Here is a 16,931-nt window from a genome sequence, read left to right as displayed (position 1 = left end):
CTCAGAGATCATCTCCTCCTGTTCTATAAAAAAGTCATTCCTCGCTGGACCAGCCCTTTCATCTTTCCCAGCATAATTCGGGTTTCAGGGGCCACTTGACGCTGTACCCCTAATTTACAGAAGAAGCTCAAGAGGGTTCTCAAGAACCTGCTTGAGCTCCTTGAGCCACTCAGCACCGACAGCACCGTCAACGACCTTGTGGTCGAAGCTGGCAGTAAGGGTGATTTGGTCATCGAACTCAACACCGGCCTCGTTATCGGCGGGAATGGCAACCTTCTTGGTGGTACCAACAGCAAGGATGGCAGCCTGGGGAGGGTTGATGACAGCAGTGAAATGGTCAACAGCGGGGTTCATGCCCATGTTGGAGATAGAGATGGTACCACCCTGATACTCCTCAGGCTTGAGCTTGCCATCACGGGCCTTCTTGGCGAGAGACTTGACCTGGCTAGAGATGGCCTCGAGGCCACGGCCCTCAACACCGGTGACAATAGGGGTGATGAGACCAGTGGGTGTGGAAACGGCAACAGAGACGTCGACGTTGTTGAATTGGCGGATGTTACCATCGCGCCAGCTAGAGTTGACCTGGGGAACCTTGCGGCTGGCAACAGCGATAGCCTTGATCAGGAAATCGTTGACGGAGAGCTTGTACTTGCCATCGGCAGAGCTGTTCAGAGCCTGGCGGAGCTTGAGGAGCTTGCTGACGGAGATGGAGCTGGTGACGTAGAAGTGAGGGTTGGTCTGGGTGGACTCGACCAGACGGTTGGCAATGGTCTTGCGCATGCCGCTGATGGGGATGTCCTCGTAGGTAGCGCTGGGGGCGCTGCTGGCGGCGGGGCTGCTGCTGGCCTTCTTGACATCCTCCTCGGTGATCTGACCGTTCTTGCCAGTACCCTTGAGGCCATCGATGTTAATACCCTTCTCACGGGCAAGTCGCTTGGCAGAAGCGGAGATGTTGGGGAGACGGTCGAGAGCAGTCTGGAGACGGCCCTGAGACTGGTATTGTTGAGGCTCAGGAGTAGGCTCGGGGGCGGAAGCGGACTCAGACTTGGACTCGGACTTCTCCTCCTTCTTAGGGGCAGCGGACTTAGCGGCGTCACCGCCAGCGTCCTCAATGGAGAACTTCTCGAAGGCGGAGATATCGGTACCCTCCTCAACAAGGACGGCAATGGGCTATATCAAAGAATTGCATGTTAGTGGCATGATTTAACAGCAGTGAGTGATATTGGGCATTGGAGATAGATACCCCGAGGACCGAGAGGTGACCTGAGTGGTTTCAAAAAAGTGAGGAACTTACGCTTCCAACGGGAATATCCTTCTCACCAGCATCCTTAAGGATCTTGGCAATGACACCCTCCTCCTGGAACTCGAAGTCCATCTGGGCCTTGTCGGTCTCAATCTCTACCAGGACATCACCAGGGGCGATAGAATCGCCAGGCTTCTTCTGCCAAGCGCCAATGTTACCAGCCTGCATGGTGGGCGACAGAGCCGGCATCTTGATGACCTGGTGCTCGGGGAACGAGGCATAGTGTCGCACAACGTGGGCAGCGAAGCCGGTTCGCAGGGCGCTGTGGGTAGGGGCGAGAACGCGCCTTCGGAGAGCGGCGCTGAGCATTGTGGGAGGTATTAAGATCTTTCTGAAGGACAGAGATGTTAGTCGGTGATGGGCATGGGGGGAAGCGCGAATATGAACATGAACATGGCTGAGCCACTTTTGGGGATTTCGGAGGCTCTGAGAAAAGGACTCACCGGCCGGAGGGGCAATTGAAAGCAGAAGTATCGAGATGCGTGACTTGTGGTCACGGACAGAAACTCGAGGAGCGGAGCGAAGAGATCAAGGACGGAGAGTGATGCAGCTCTGGCGTGAGAAGGAGAGGGAGAGAAAGAGTCGGGATCGGAGGAAATTCTTGGGGTTGGATAGACGTGGAGTTTTTTGCGTGTTGAGCTCCGAAGAGTGAGGTACTTTGAAGCTTTGGCGTGGGCTAAACCATTTCGGGACTCAAAGTGGCTGCAGGGGCCTTGAAGAGAACCCAGCGTTGGTGGTTCTCAAGTTCCGATGCGACCGTTGAGAGGACAACATTTGGGCAGATCCAGGGCATTTGGGGCCACTTCTCGAAGACTTTAGGGGATCGATGCACTGTAAGCCACTGAGCTTTAGCCCTCATACACGGGACTGGGATGACCCGCCAAATTGGAAGGATTGGAGCTCGCAACAAAAAAAAAAAAGGGACGTGGACGCCATCATGGTACCTTGGGTTCGGGGGATCATTACGCGATATGAGCGAAGTCCGGGTGAACAAGAGTAGCGAACAACGCATGTGTAAGTCACTGAGAGCTATCGATATTGTAGCTGAAGCATCCTTTTGCCAATTGCACTCTATTGTCCCGCCCAAGTCACTCAGCTTGACCGACATGTTTCAACCTCAATACTTCCTGATATTTATGTTGAGACAATTATCAAGGCCCTGCTGAAGTATCTTATCTCGCACTCCGGAGTTGCTGAATTTTCTTCGGGCAAATTGTCCCATCCTGACTTCGGGACAGATCGGCCCGGATCATAGTGAGGGGTTCAATTGGTCGACTTTTACCTAAGTTTTTGTATGTCCACGGGAATAAACACTCTGGAGAAGACCCTTGACGACTGATTCCAACTGCCAGATGCAAACGCTTCCTCCATATGGAGAAGAAGCATTGTTAATAAAGTTGCGGGGTGTCGTGGCATGAAACCCGTGATGCTATATGGGCCCATTCGTGGGCAGATGTTTCTGAGCAGCAATAGGTAACTTTCTGTCCTGAGTAGACCACGATCGGTCACTGTGCAAGTGGTCATTGGTTATCAAAGATCCAGTGTCAACACATGATCATTAAAGGAAGAAATCTAAATTATAATCATTACATACATCTAATATGCGAGGTATCAAATCATCTTTATACTTTGCCACGCTCTCGTAGGCCATTACAATCTCAACTTCCACCCGCCCACCATACTTTCACCATCTCCTTTGGCACACTCAATGCTGAGGAGATGGATCTCTTTCTATTGGGCCCATTGCTCCCCGAGGAGCCCTTCGAGTCCTTTGAGCCCTTCGAACTCTTCGATTTTGAATTGTTTGTGTGTCCTTTAGTGACCAGCACCGATTTCCTTTGGGTACCGTCTTCCCCAAGCAATCCAGTTCCTTGACGAACCACTCCGACCCTCTCTTTTACCGGCTTGGGTGGTGGTTTTGGAGGAGGCAATGGTCTCATTTCCACTTCCTCTGGTATATACTCCCTGGGAACGATTGCACGGATCCCGAAGTTGCCTTCTTCTTTCTTTGCCCGGCCATCACGTCCTCTACCTCGTCCTTTTCGGTCAAACCCAAGTTGGAATCGTTGCGGGGTATCTCTCTCTGTGAAAATGGCTTCAAGTTCGCTGTCTGGCTGCCATTGTGCGGCTCGTGGAAGTGATTTGAAAAGATTACCATCAACGAGAAGTGCTGTAACAGATGCAATGGTTGTTGGCGAACGAGGAAGCCTGATCCGCTTCCAATAGATCCACGAAATGATGTGAAGAAGCATCAAGGCGCCCACGATACCCTGTAGGATTCGTGTGGCGATCGCATCCTGTCGAAGGCGAACGCTCTCTGTAACCTGACCACCGCTGATAACTGGGACGGCTTGAGAAACCGGCTCATCAGGATCGATACCACTGACAATATTTGTCCCATCTGCGACTGGAAAGGTTCCTCTTGAAGATAAATGCCGTCGACTCTTGAAGTTCAATGACTGTGCCCTAATGATCCCGTGCTGAGACAAGATAGCAGACTGGACTTCGTTTGCGGCACTGGGAGTTGAGCTACTGAATGTGCTGTCGGGTACAGCGAACTGAGATGCGTTCAACATGGCAAAAAACGTGTCAAGTAGACCGTCTGAAGTTACGTTGATGAGCTTCGAGTAATCGAGCTCTGGAATGGCGACAGTCGTGTCCCGTGCGGTGCTTTCGACAGGAATAGGAGGATGCTCAGGATAGAGACGTAGATTGTCGGGTCCGTGGAAGAGAGCATCGACATCAACTGCTTCAATGGATTCGTTACAGGCAAGGGCATTGATGATGCTCACTGACATATCACTACTGCCCACGTCGACTAGTTCTCCCCATATGTATAGCCAGTCTGAACAATGTGGTGATGACGTTGTCTTTCTCAAGCCGACACCGAAGAGTGTATCTCTACTCAGGCTTCTGTCATTTGCAGGAAATGAAGTCGCTGTCGTTCCAATAATTGCGTTACTACCATTGCGCTCCCCAGTTCCTCGGCAGGTCTCGCCTTCGAGATCGACGCGAAGTGGATTGACTATCCTGTCATCAAGTTTGTACTCGAGGGTGAGGTTGGTGGAAATCTCGCTGGATTGGTATAGTCGGCATGACATGTTTGGGCGGATTGCCGTGAGTCGAGCACTGAACATGAGATCTTTCCCCTCGATCGCTTCGGCTAGCGACATATTCGGTACGTTGAGAGTCGCATAGGTGAAAGGGGGGTATGATGCGTCGCCTGCCAGTATCAGCGATGCCATGATGGTATCGTTGGTGCAGTCAGTACAGATAGGATCGTCGTTGGAGGATGCTAGACTGTTGGCGAAGAAGTCCTCGGTACGCAAAGCAATACTGGTGTTCTGACCGACCGGCATCGGCTCAAACAGAGGAGCAGTTGCGACTATCATGAGAAGCGCAACAAATCCACCAGAGATGGCGGCCAGAGCAGCAATATCACGGATCTTAAGAGCCCTTGACCACGCAACATGCCTTAATGCATTCACAAGATTGAGTCCCACCGTTTCCTCAAACTCTCCTCGGCGTGACAGATGCGAAAACGGCGAGAGAAGTCTTGTCCACCATTCTAAAGCCAGCATGTACATGGCTACTAACAGAAGCACCAAGGCTGGTACCACAGTCCATGCGATGTATGCTCCATCGTCCTTCATCGTCCTTAGCCCATCATTTCTCTGCGACACTCGTAGGGAGATCTCGAATCCTATTATGATGCAAGCGAGAACAAGGACGTAGATTAACCGAATCAGTCCATGCAATGTTACAGGCTGCCTCCAGCCTGAGGGATCAAAACGGCGTGGTAGAACGTTCGCAGGGGGTGCGTTGCCTCCAAAGATATGGTAATAACCCAGGTTGGGATTCTCCAATTTTTCGTGACCCTCAGCTCCGCTCAGGTAGGTCGAGCCATCAAGTCTTGCCCTCAAAGCCTTATTGGGTGCAGCTCCCATGCCTTTCAGACATTCTACCAGCGGGTGGCTATGTGCCACAACTGAAGCCATTCCAACGATGGTGCTGGGATCTCGTGGGAGGAAGCCTTTCCTTGGAACGAGGAACATTGTCGACACTACCAGAACGAAGCAGATAGCCAGGAATGCAGTTATGATGTATGCTGGCACCGGTCGTACAACAATACGGCGTTCAATGTAACTCGCGATAGCTGTTGAAGTGCTCGTCGATGGTTCCATCATGGCATATCGAGCAATTAGGGCCGAATACTGCGTGAAGAAATTCTCGGAAAGTCTTCCAAAAGTATCGGTCTCCGTTAAAGACGCCAGACTAGGCAAATCGCCTCCATACCTTGAACCCAACGCGATGGCAGCCGACATAGCTTCGTCAGCATCAAGAATGGCTTCTTGACTGTACGATGAGTTCGTGGATGCTGCCAACAACTTCAGCCCTGTTGCTTGGTCGGATTCAAAGGTGTCAAACATAGCTCGAGCGATGCTCCATGCTGGCACTTGACTAAGTGTGGTGTTTGTCGCCTGTTGGGCGGGTATAACGGAGAGGACGGCCTCGGGCGTTTTAGAAACCTTTATTCTGGTGATGATGTATTTAGGCTTACACAGAAATGCAGCAGATGACGATATTGTGCCATTGAGACGATTATTTGATGTCCTTGACTGGCGCTTGAGCTGATCGATATTGACATCCAGAACACCAGCCATAACAGCTATTCGTTGATCATCGTCCTTCGTAGAATTTCCGCATGAAGCTGGCTGAAACGCAAGAAACATTCTTGACAGGTCTTCGTTACTCGTGTTGGCGAGTTTCGTGCTTGTGATCGTTTGGTTTGAGGAGCATTTTCCATCCGATAAAGTCATGCTTAACAACATAGCATTCCCATTTTGTATTCGCATAGAGGTTGAAGCCAAGTCGGCTTCTTCACAGTCCATGCCACCGATAAACCCGTCCACCTCTGCTGTGATCTGTTTCAGTTCGGGGATATCGCTTATAAATGGCGTGTAAGCTGCTCGAGATGTAACTCCGTTTGGAAAAGGGATATTGTCAACGGCAAGTGCTGCAAGAGTGAAATACGGCAAAGACCCAATGTTTTCCAACCCGGAAATGCTGTTGGAGAAATCGGATTGAATTGTTGTAGCAATCTTGTGGTTGGCAACCGTGGTGACTTTGGGTGTGATGAAAGCCACAGAGAAAATGACTGTTATTTTCAAGATTATACCAGCGATAACTGGAGTCGTTACTAGCCAGTCCTTGTTTTTAACTGATTTGAAGACGGCCACTGGTTCAGAAAGAGAAACGTAATCCAGTAAGAGAGACTTGTCAGCTTCAACCTGTGTGTTCAACATGCGGATCCACGGCATGGAGGCAGAAGCCTGGAACTCAACTCTGTACCAGAAAGAAGCCACGAGAATAAATATTAGGGTTGTTCCATATTGCCACAGATATCTCGAAAGGTCGTCCGATTCGTGAAGTCCTCCATTGTGTTCAGACAACTGAAGTGCGACTTGCACTCCTGCTATCAAGGCAACAAACACAACGGCATAGATGGCCAATATTCGCCGATGCAGAAAGACTGGGCGCCATGGTAATTCGATTTGGGTAGGTTCGGATGGCGAAAGGCGCGGTGAATCAGGGAAAGCCTGGCTCATCCGCGATTTGATGCTTCCCAGAAAAGGCCACCGTATTCCGCTGCTTCTTGTTGGTGAAGGATTATTGCTTGGATCAAAAGGAGCAGCAGAGCTGGCCAATCTTTCGGAATCGAAGAACGAAGCGACGTTTCCGTGCTGGGAGCCCGATAAAGCTGACCCAAGTCGGTGCGAATCTGATTTTCCCAAGCCACTTGAAGATGCAGGTTCTGAAGAATTCTCGACTCCATGGACGGCGCGGATATGTCGATGGTACGAGTCAACGGGCTGACGTATCATGGGACGAGGAAGCTTTGTACTTTGTTCCGCTTGAGGTTCCATCGTCGATAGAAAGTTGTGTGATTATCTAGAGTGTTCAGTATTGAGCATTGCATGGTCGGTTCATTATCGTATTTGGCAGCAAAAACATGATGCTGAAGAATATGCTACCGTGGAGGTTTCCCAGGATTCTATATCGCCATGTTGAGAAAGCAGTCGTAACAGAATAAGTCGTAAAACAGGTTCTCGTGAAATGGAATTGAAGCAGATGTGACGTGATGAAACGTATCAGAAGTGGGAGAGAAAGACAGAGAGTGACGAAGACAAAAGAATGAATGCAGCCAAGGCCAGGACTGGAACACAATTGGAAGAAGCTTTTCAACGAAAGACGTAAGGTAGGTAAGCAAGAAGCAAAAACAGACAAAAGTGCAAGGGACTAACTTAGTAGTTAGATGCCAATGAGCAAGTGACCAAGGGGAGGAAGAGAAGAGGAAGAGACAAATCACATTGGAAGATTGATATCAGGGCCTTCCTTGTTCGCATAAGTCAACTACTCTATAGATAATACTAGCCAGCAGAATCGAAGACCTAGAATAGGAGGACCCAAGCCAAGGCAATGCCCTACTATAATACAGTTTTACAAGGCCAAGCAGGCGAGCACTTGTATGTCTGCAGTTCCCCGTCCCATGTCTTGGTCGGAGGAGCCTCAAAATGTCATCGCTTCTCCGTGTCATAAGGAGACGGTAGCCCACAAGAGGATAAGCCGAATCTAGATGAAACAGGCCCAACAGGGGTATTCTCCTTGGGTTCCGAAGACCTGGCAGCACAGCAGACGTAAGTTTCAATTATTGGCCAGGGTATTCGATAACACTGCAACCCTATGATTTCGATGTTTTTCGTCGCTTGCGATGGGGCGTTTAGGACTGCGGTAGACCGTTCCGCTGCTGTTTCTTAGCAGCCGCAGGTTATGGGCAAGGGTGGTTGCATACATGCATACGCGGAGAAATATCTTTCGAGGAGGACACTATCGTCTCGTGAGCATTTGTTAGCTCAGGGCGAATTGCCCAAAAACACGCTGTGTTCCCCAGATGCAATGAAATGGAGGGGACTTTGCCTGCATAAAGTGAGGATACCCCTGCTATCCATGCGCTTGAACAAATCACTCACAGGCGAAATTATACCCATAACTTGCCGCATTATGGCAATGCTGAAGATTATCACCGGAAAATAAATCCTTGCCTTGTTCAATTAAAGAAGCTGCAGATAGATGCCTGTACACACATGTTGGCAAACCAAACATTTTTGACAAGAAACGTTTTTCTCGTCAAGTGAGCGGCATTTACTTTGTGGCCCTGGACTTGGACTTGGTAAATTAACAGGACGAAAGTGCCCCGTCAGGCTGATGACTGCTGCAATCATCGCGTCGTCAGATATAATACTTTGCCTAATAAGCGACAAGGATGAGACAGAACTTGTGTGCTGTCGTCGCCAGCAAAGAAAGGTGTGATGTGATTGATGTATTAGGTTGTGTTTTATTGGTGTTGGAGCATAGCCACACCTGAATTCACAGTGCAGCAGTCCCTTGGAGCCGTTTGGGGAAATAAGGTACACTTCAACTATTCTATGTAGGTATCTAGCCAGATACTGTGAATGAGCGACGACTTTGCCTTGACCGTCAATGCCTGACTCCCGATAATCCGGAAGCTTTCGCAAGAGGTTTCAGATCCTCCTCCCGATGACCTGGTACAAAAATAAATAAATAAAACCTGAAGCAAAGACTTGCCCAACTCAATTCAAGCGATGTTTCGAATGTCACTAGTGTCGTCTGATTCCACGGAAGAGCTCGGGCTGCCGAGATCTTGATCTTCCAACGGCTCTGGGCTGGATCTGGAGCTAAACTGAGAGACTGCAACTCTTGTGTAGATCAATAACCATTCTACTGTACCTGACAATGATCTTCGTTTTCGTAGATCAGTACCAAATTTGTACTGGAAGATCCCTTCTTCGGTAACGAAAGCAGTTTTGTATAAATTTCGAGGCGCAGCATCAGCAGAGTCACGGGTTTTTGATGCCTGTGCTTTTGATCGTCTTGGTTAATCCTCTCTGTCTAAAGCACAATATCAACCCAACACTTTATACCATACGCAGCATAGAACACTCGTTAAAACCATATCTATACCCAAGTCATTCAAGAAATATCTCGTATACAAACTCACAACCTATCATGGGCTCATCTTCTTCAAAGAGTGCATACTCAGCCAACAACACAGGTGGTGCATCAGTCGCTGCATATGAATTATCAAGTGCTCTGACTGATACCTTGAGCGAGATCAACCTGAATGGTCAGTTGTAAGTCTAGCTTGTCAATTGAACACTCAATAACTTGGCCATTAGGTAGCTTGAAGGAGCAACTTCGGCAGCTGCTTGAACGTCTAGATCAAGAGGCAGCCAAGTATACCAACTCCAAGGTCAACGATGACGAATCAATAGAATGGAACCCGTAAGTATTCCCGTTTGTCTTTCAGAAAAATATCCTGACTCGATACTATAGGTCTCAATCTGAGGTCCAGCTCATATCCGCGGCCTGGAAGTGTGCTCGTGGGACTTATGACCTCGAGGGCACCATGGCTGATACCGGTTACTGCACGTTTCGCCGTGATCAAGTAGTGGACAGCTCTTTCGCCGGGACCGTCAAACTCATTACATCGACTGTCATCGAGGCGAAGGCAGGCTCGCCGACGACTGATTCGTCGCCGGTTCTGGTGCTAGCAATACGCGGAAGTGCCAGTAAGATGGACCACATTGTTAATGCCAACGCTCAGCCCAGGACGACTGAAAGTTTTATTGTGAGCTGCCTGTCGCCACTTTGTTTATGAAGCCATTCTTGTGTTCTCTTATTCGCGGCTTCACCCAACTAACAGTCAAAGGGGTGTTTAGAGGACCTTGAAGCCCATTCTGGCTTCTTGAATAGTGCACGAGCTCTGGAATCCATTGTCACAAATCTAATCAACAAGTACCTGGAGTCTTTACCTGAGATGAGTAAGAAGAAACCGCATCTTCTTTTTACAGGGCATTCCGCCGGCGGAGCTGTATCACAATTACTGTATCTTCGCAATATGTCTAACCAAAATCTAAGTAAGTTATGGAAACAAAGATAGAATGAGGAACTGTCTAACAAGATACAGACCAGTCTGCGAGATTTTCCTGCGTCACATTTGGCGCACCTCCTTGCTTGACCCAGCACGTTGATCCTGGAATATTTCAGCCAAGTAGCGGAACTGTATGCGTCAACGTTATCAACGAGTTCGACGTGGTCACTCGAGCCGACAAACCGTACATCTTATCTCTGGTAGATGTCGCCAGAGCAATGCTAGACTTGCCACCAAAGGCAGCCATTTCCGAGCATGAAACAAGCAAAGAGATAGTCAGCGCTGCTTTAGAAACTACTAGAGATGAAAATCGCCGTCTTTCAGACGATTCTGAAGACTTTCCTCTCAAAGAACCAAAATTTTGGCGCTTTCCTCAGCCTTTCTACCACCACGTCGGACCTAGAGTTATTCTGCTGACACGATTCGTCGACAATCAGATGAATCTCAAAGCAGTTGAAATAAGTTCTTCGGAGTTCCAAAAGTTGCTCTTCTGCCGTGTTGCTGTTCATGGCAAGAGATTCTACGACGAAAGGATTGATGCTTTAGAGCAGGGACGTTTCAATGATCGGTCAGCCTGGACGGCAGACGGGGAATACAAGGACAAATTTATTGATCGTAAATAGTTCTACTGGGCATCTAACGGCCAGTTCTGGGAATGCGCCTTATCCTCTGGGCGAACTGGCAACTTCACATGATTCCTCCGTCTTGCAGATTCCACAGCCCGATAAAACTGGACATCGGCCAATACCTTGTCGGCGAGTGTGTTGACAAATCCTGAAACTGCTGACTCTCCAAAATACTCATCCCCATCAGTAGAATCCTCCACGGCCGACATAATAGCCTGACACTCCCAGCACAAGCAAACCGTATACTCCTCTCCAAAACGAATACGATAGAGAGTCTGGGTCTCATCATTTCCGACCGCCAATTTTGACTTCTTGATCTTATCATCATGGTTAATGAAGCGGCCACAGCGTGCTTCCATGGAATTCATGTACGCTGTCGCTGAGAGCTGACTAGTATGCCAGACGAGGTCAATGTCAAGTGCGGGAACCAGCATCTTGCCAGGGTAGAGTTTGAAAAGTCTCAGATACCTCTCATATCTCTCGACTGCTCGGCGAAGAGTTCCTTGTAGTGCTGGGCTTCGTATCCATAGATGGGCGTTCATCTTTTCAACGAAGACACGCTGGCGCTCGACGTTGTCGACGAGTTGGCCAATGAAGCGAGAAGCGTATGGCTTGCCAATATCTTGTGTTTGCAAGTTTCCTCGCTGAATGATTGATTTGAGGAGAGTGCCTGAAATGACTGCTTCTCCTTCGGGAACTTCCCAGGTCTTTCCAGTGACTACCCAGGCATCGCGGATGGGACCTTGCGACGTGATTGAATCGTGCTGCATCATAATTAGTTTATGTTATGGAGCTGGTGACATTGCCGGGTATAAACGCACAATGAGCTTCCAGGGGAAATTGACCCTTGGGAGGTAGTCCCAGTTCTGATTTCGGCAGTAGTCCAAATAGTCAGAAGGGTTGAGAAGGAAAGCATGCCAAATCATCAGAATATCTTGTTGAATGGTCAGTTATGTGCCAGTTGTGGGAGAAGTGAGATACTCACCCACGGGTGGCAGCCATGAGGAATCAGTCATTGACATTCCAGTCTTCATATCGTTGACACCGTCTTTCCCCGTCGTTGGAGTCAGCCAAGCATTGAACTTGGCAGCCCATACCAAAAACCTTTGCGCTGCTTCTCCAAGGTACCACGTCCATTTCTTGTCCCGCTTGGCCTCCCACGACGGGTTTCTTAGTGTGACTTCTTCATTGACATGTTTTTTCAACCCTTTGATATACTTGCGACGATAAATCTTCTTGGTCGGTTCACCCAAGTTGAACGCCTTGTCGAGTTTCTTGGAGTCGAGAATCTTGATGCGCAACGCATGGAAGGCTTCTAGCAATTCTAGATGCACGGCGCATTGCACTGGAGTGGGTAGGTTATCCTTATGGGAGTCATGGACTTCGCTGAATATGTCTGGACTCGGGATGATGGGGTTTTCATCCAAGTCGATGGCTGATGGATAGTATTTCTTTGATATGTTGTTGTTGAAGTCGCTGCTGGCTTGGTGGAGTGCACCTGTGTTGTAACCGATGAGGTGCGACATTTTTCAGTGAGTTTTGGGTATAATAAAGGCGAAGTGCTTGAGGAAATGGGTATAAATGCGTCGGGTCTTCCAAGTATAAGTGATTGAGCCTGGGCCGCAAAAGTGTTGGCAGTCAATCTCAATCTTGATATCATCATCTGAGCTGTGTGCCTTGATAACTAATACCAAGACGACTAGGGCGTCAGATGAGTCGAACCGCAGGGCTGAGCCGATCAAGCTGGGCGACAGTATTTATCATTAACGATATGCCCTTGTCGGTACTTTACGCCTCTGCCAGCTGGCTAGAGATCTCATGTATCTTCTGGGCGCATCATTTCCAAGCGTCGAATATCTTGCTTGGCAAGAGGTAATTACCCATAGGCAGCCATCAAATCCCTTGTCTATTCTCCTCTTAATCTGCCTCGCTAGCGGAAATGTCTTGCAAGATCGCGGAATTTAGAGGTGTCCTACTGAAGTTCCAGCGACAATCTTGCTGTTTTGGGTGTTGAAACACTCTAGTCGGGCGAGCTGAACTAGTTAGACAGGGCCCTTGCTGGGGCGCAGCATCACACGAGAAGGCAGTCCGTGAGGCTTTCGACGATGAATGTCTTAAACCAAGCAATAATGATGATGCCTATTTCTCATATATCGCCAAAATATCTCATCGTGTGAATAAGAATGATCATATTCGCTCGAAGATTACCAGCATATACCGCTTGAACTATCGACACCGTTCTTCCAAGTCATTCACAATGTCACGGTTACGGCAAAAGGTTCTCCCTGTGCTCGCAGCATCTTCACTACCTTCTTCCCATATTACTTCTGCGCCTGACATTTCATGGACCCGTGTTGGCCCCGGAAAAGACCATGTTCTCTCAGAAATTGAGAACTTGTACTGGGATGGAGTTAAAGCCGAGCTTGAGAACATTGTTCGCACGCTTAAAGCGTGGCAGCAGCCAGAATTCGCTGATGTCTCTATTGAAGATGAAGACGATGATCTCATCCACGGCTTTGATACGTTTCTTGACTCGGTCAGTCAGCAATCTCGAGCACATGCCATACGATATGGTAAGTATGAGATTCCCTCTGTTGGTGAAATCATACTAACAGTTCACAGGGAAAATGAAGCAGGGGCAGGCTCGTCTCATGAAGAATTGGTCAACTAAGAGCAAGGCATATGGGCGCAAGTTCGCAAGAGATGCTATTATCGATTCCATATCTGATCGAATCACACAACAAGCAAGTGATCAGATCAAGAGTGATGTGAGAGGATCGATTGAAGGTATGTTTTGCAATTCACAAACGTCAATGGAATAAACACTTACTAGTTCTAGCTGGTATCAAGCTCAAAGGAATGGAGCATAGAGCTTGGATCCTCCTCCAAGCTGCTGGTATGCGATAAGCTTTGCAAATACTCAAGGAACATAACTGATTCGATCATCAGGCTTTCTTGACATGGAAAAACTGATCGAGCATCGTCCACCTCCTGACATGTTCGGATTCTGGAAGAGGCCAGCCATCCCCCAACGTGAGTCTGTTCCTGTCGCGAGCCCCTTTACACTACTCATATGTAATAGTCGCACTTTCAAAGTTTAATGATGACTTCACTCCAAATTTTGAACCTCTTCGTTGCATGCGAAAGCAATGCAAGAAAGTTGTTCGAGGAAGTATGTTCATTCGCAACGACGATGGCTCCGATCCTGGCATAATCTGCGAAGAATGTTACCGAAGTCATTACTACGGAAAAGACCCATATACAAAGGCCTATAAGCACTGTATCCTGTCAGAGACAATCACGCCTGAGATTAGTAGGAAGTTGTGTGCGTGTCAAAGAATCATCGATGCTAGCAACGATGAAAGCTTGTTCCCTATATCCTGGCCAGAAGGACACATTGGCTACGGCAGCAACATCAAGGGTAAGTGCAAGCTGCTTCAACTCGGCGACGCGGTCGCTGAGGCCAAATATCTCGGACTGCAAAGCAGTGTAGGAGCGAAGCCTCGGTCTCGGAAAGATATCGAGAAGTCCAATTGGAAAGCAAGAGTGGAGGAGCAGCAGAAAAACAGGTATACCTGGTCCTATGGATATACATCTTCTAAGAAGGGAGATGTTAGTGACTTCGAAGACGAGGAAGAGCCCAAGTCGAAGAATGACTCTGGGCCCCGAGGTGGACGGCTCAAGATGATGAAGACTGTTCAGGAGACCAGTTTACATGCGAACGATCGTTCACCTACTTCAACCAGTGTCAGCGTGGCGGAAGAAGCAGCAGAAGACGGAGATATCCCCCTATTCTTCAGGAAGTACGTTGAGAAGTATCCTTACGGAAATGTTCACATGGCCCTCCGAGTTGGCCCTATCGTCATTGAGAACGGAGTCGCACAGTAAGTAATACTATTCTTCCGATCATGCAAATAGCAACTCACAGATAATGCAGTACCAAAGGTGGTGCCCTCGTGTCTCTTCGAGAAATGCCAATCTTCCACGAACGGTTCCATCTGCAGTCAATGCCCGATAGGGACCTCGCAATTGGGGGCGGTCTGGATCGTCCTGTATGGAAGCGCAAACGAAAAGCCACTGACCGCAAGAGATACAAGGCTATCATGAAGCAAGTCGTCGGTGTGCCATTCAGCGGAGATTATGCTTCGCATGATCAGGAACTTTCCATCGTTCAGGATCTCTTGGCTGCCTGCAAACAGCCCTTTGACGATCCTGGGTTGCCAACCTCTGATCAAATCAAGCTACTCAACAAAGTACTCGAGCCAGTTTTGGGGAAACTCAAGGCGCTACTTAGTCCCAGACTAAGAGTATATCTTGGTAGTATTTCAGAGCGGCTTCTGGACCAAGAAGTTAAGCTGGCTTGGAGTGCAACACACAACAACTGTCAGACGTTCTGCAGTTCACTCATCGATAAGACACTCTTCCAGCCTCTTGTCAATGGGGAGCCTGGCGGCATGTCTGCTGATGTGTCCCGTCTCTACACCATGAGCTTTGTATGCCCGGATGAAGGATACAAGAGACGGGGTGTACGAACCAAGTTTGATGTTCCGTTCGGGCTCACTGAAGAATACCTCCTCCGCTTCCACTTTGGACGTCATGACGAATCAGATATCATCGATACATATCAAGAGTACTGGTATGACTGGGGCGCTTTTGGTAGCACGCTCTACAAATACCAGGACTTGTATCCTTGGGACTGTACAGAGGCTTATGGGAGATATCCTACCAAATGCGGTGACTGCAACCTTGCCAAGCATGTCTGGGCTTTCCCATTCGACTCATGGTCTATATCCTCGCATCATCTCTCACGCGACCGTCACATGTACGCACCAGCGCTGACTGATGAGGACTTGACAGCTGTTGGCAAAGGCGCCACTGCAAGTTCGTGGATGCGGAACCGACTTACAGTCCTCTCGGCTATGTCTGTTCTTCACCGAGCCGCCACAGCCATGGCTCAGTCGGTCAAGTTCCAAAAGGCCACTACATGGCTACACAAAGACCTTACGCAGAGCACTCTTGATCCGTCTCTAGCAAGAGTCAAGCTTGGTGGTATCCACCGTGCTCAGCCATGCAGTCACTACTACGAAGCTGGAGTTTACAGCCATTTCTTTATTGCTCCCTGGGCAACCCTCACTCGCGCCAAGCAAATCGAGGCGTACGAACTGCAGCGTGACGGCCGTGTCGGTCTGCCTGATATGCCAGCTTACCTACGAAAGCGACGTTTCAGCGGGCACGTAGACTTGACGCAGTACAACTATGTTGACTTTGGAGGTACAAACCCGGCACCCGACATCGACATGCTCAACTTGGCGCCCCATCACCACATAGGCATGGATCATGTAGATGGCTGCTACAGCGACTCCCACTTCAGTCCAACGTCCGAGAAGCCGTGCCATGTCTGCGCAAGCGGGTGTGGAAGTTCAACACGCAACGCAGCAGACTGTGCAAGTGGGGAGACTATCAGGATGGCCGAGGCGGCTACTGCTGCTGCTCTCGCTGCAGAGAGTGTTAGTCATTCACATTCGAGTTGTGGAGGGGGTAGTTCTAGCTGTGGTGGTAGTTCGAGCTGTGGAGGGGGCAGCAGTTGTGGTAGTTCTAGTTTTTGAGCGTAAGCGATGAGGGCTTGTATAGATTTTATGCTACATGCAACTATATCAGATGTTGAACTTGGTCTATACTGTGCTTTCTTATCAGTGGCCTGCATGTCCTTACATATAACCCAGGAGATTAACCACTGCCTTCTACACCCTCCACAACTACCAAGCATACATACTATAATGGTTCAAATAACTCCCGCATCAGTGAGCCGACACCGATGAAGTGTTAACATGCTCCATTAAAGTTTAACGGTCCCTCATGCAGTCACTGCTAGTTTCTCAAGCACACAACCTCCGATAGGCTATAACATCACCGACTTACAATGGAACGGTGTGCCACAAGTTGACATTTTGCTTCCAGCCGATTGCTTACACTGCAATACTTGTTGGGC

General features: G+C 48.9%; 5 protein-coding genes; 2 read left to right on the top strand and 3 right to left on the bottom strand.

Moving 5' to 3' along the window:
* Positions 1–114: 114 nt before the first annotated feature.
* On the bottom strand, positions 115–1,612 carry FFUJ_09617 (probable dihydrolipoamide acetyltransferase component of pyruvate dehydrogenase complex, mitochondrial; the record flags this gene model as incomplete). XM_023568460.1 has 3 exons in its annotated part: positions 115–1,170; positions 1,295–1,398; positions 1,462–1,612. 3 exons carry the CDS (start codon positions 1,610–1,612, stop codon positions 115–117), a joined length of 1,311 nt encoding a protein of 436 aa, XP_023435656.1.
* Positions 1,613–2,961: 1,349 nt separating this feature from the next.
* Positions 2,962–7,230, bottom strand: FFUJ_09618 (uncharacterized protein; the record flags this gene model as incomplete). Its single annotated transcript, XM_023568459.1, has 1 exon — positions 2,962–7,230. One exon carries the CDS (start codon positions 7,228–7,230, stop codon positions 2,962–2,964), a length of 4,269 nt encoding a protein of 1,422 aa, XP_023435655.1.
* Positions 7,231–9,391: 2,161 nt separating this feature from the next.
* FFUJ_09619 (uncharacterized protein) lies at positions 9,392–10,854 on the top strand (the record flags this gene model as incomplete). XM_023568458.1 has 6 exons in its annotated part: positions 9,392–9,509; positions 9,562–9,667; positions 9,719–10,013; positions 10,095–10,302; positions 10,353–10,778; positions 10,832–10,854. The coding sequence occupies 6 exons, from the start codon at positions 9,392–9,394 to the stop codon at positions 10,852–10,854; spliced, it is 1,176 nt and encodes a 391-aa protein (XP_023436198.1).
* Positions 10,855–10,941: 87 nt separating this feature from the next.
* On the bottom strand, positions 10,942–12,468 carry FFUJ_09620 (uncharacterized protein; the record flags this gene model as incomplete). XM_023568457.1 has 3 exons in its annotated part: positions 10,942–11,706; positions 11,764–11,876; positions 11,928–12,468. The coding sequence occupies 3 exons, from the start codon at positions 12,466–12,468 to the stop codon at positions 10,942–10,944; spliced, it is 1,419 nt and encodes a 472-aa protein (XP_023435654.1).
* Positions 12,469–13,199: 731 nt separating this feature from the next.
* On the top strand, positions 13,200–16,548 carry FFUJ_09621 (uncharacterized protein; the record flags this gene model as incomplete). XM_023568456.1 has 6 exons in its annotated part: positions 13,200–13,515; positions 13,565–13,729; positions 13,782–13,838; positions 13,892–13,975; positions 14,025–14,826; positions 14,880–16,548. The coding sequence occupies 6 exons, from the start codon at positions 13,200–13,202 to the stop codon at positions 16,546–16,548; spliced, it is 3,093 nt and encodes a 1,030-aa protein (XP_023435653.1).
* Between the last annotated feature and the right edge of the window lie 383 nt (positions 16,549–16,931).

This window comes from Fusarium fujikuroi, chromosome FFUJ_chr09, assembly GCF_900079805.1.
Source record: "Fusarium fujikuroi IMI 58289 draft genome, chromosome FFUJ_chr09".
Taxonomy (NCBI): Eukaryota; Fungi; Ascomycota; class Sordariomycetes; order Hypocreales; family Nectriaceae; genus Fusarium; species Fusarium fujikuroi.
The sequence above is the reverse complement of the archived record's forward strand: the minus strand, read 5'-3'. Positions and strand labels throughout refer to the sequence as shown.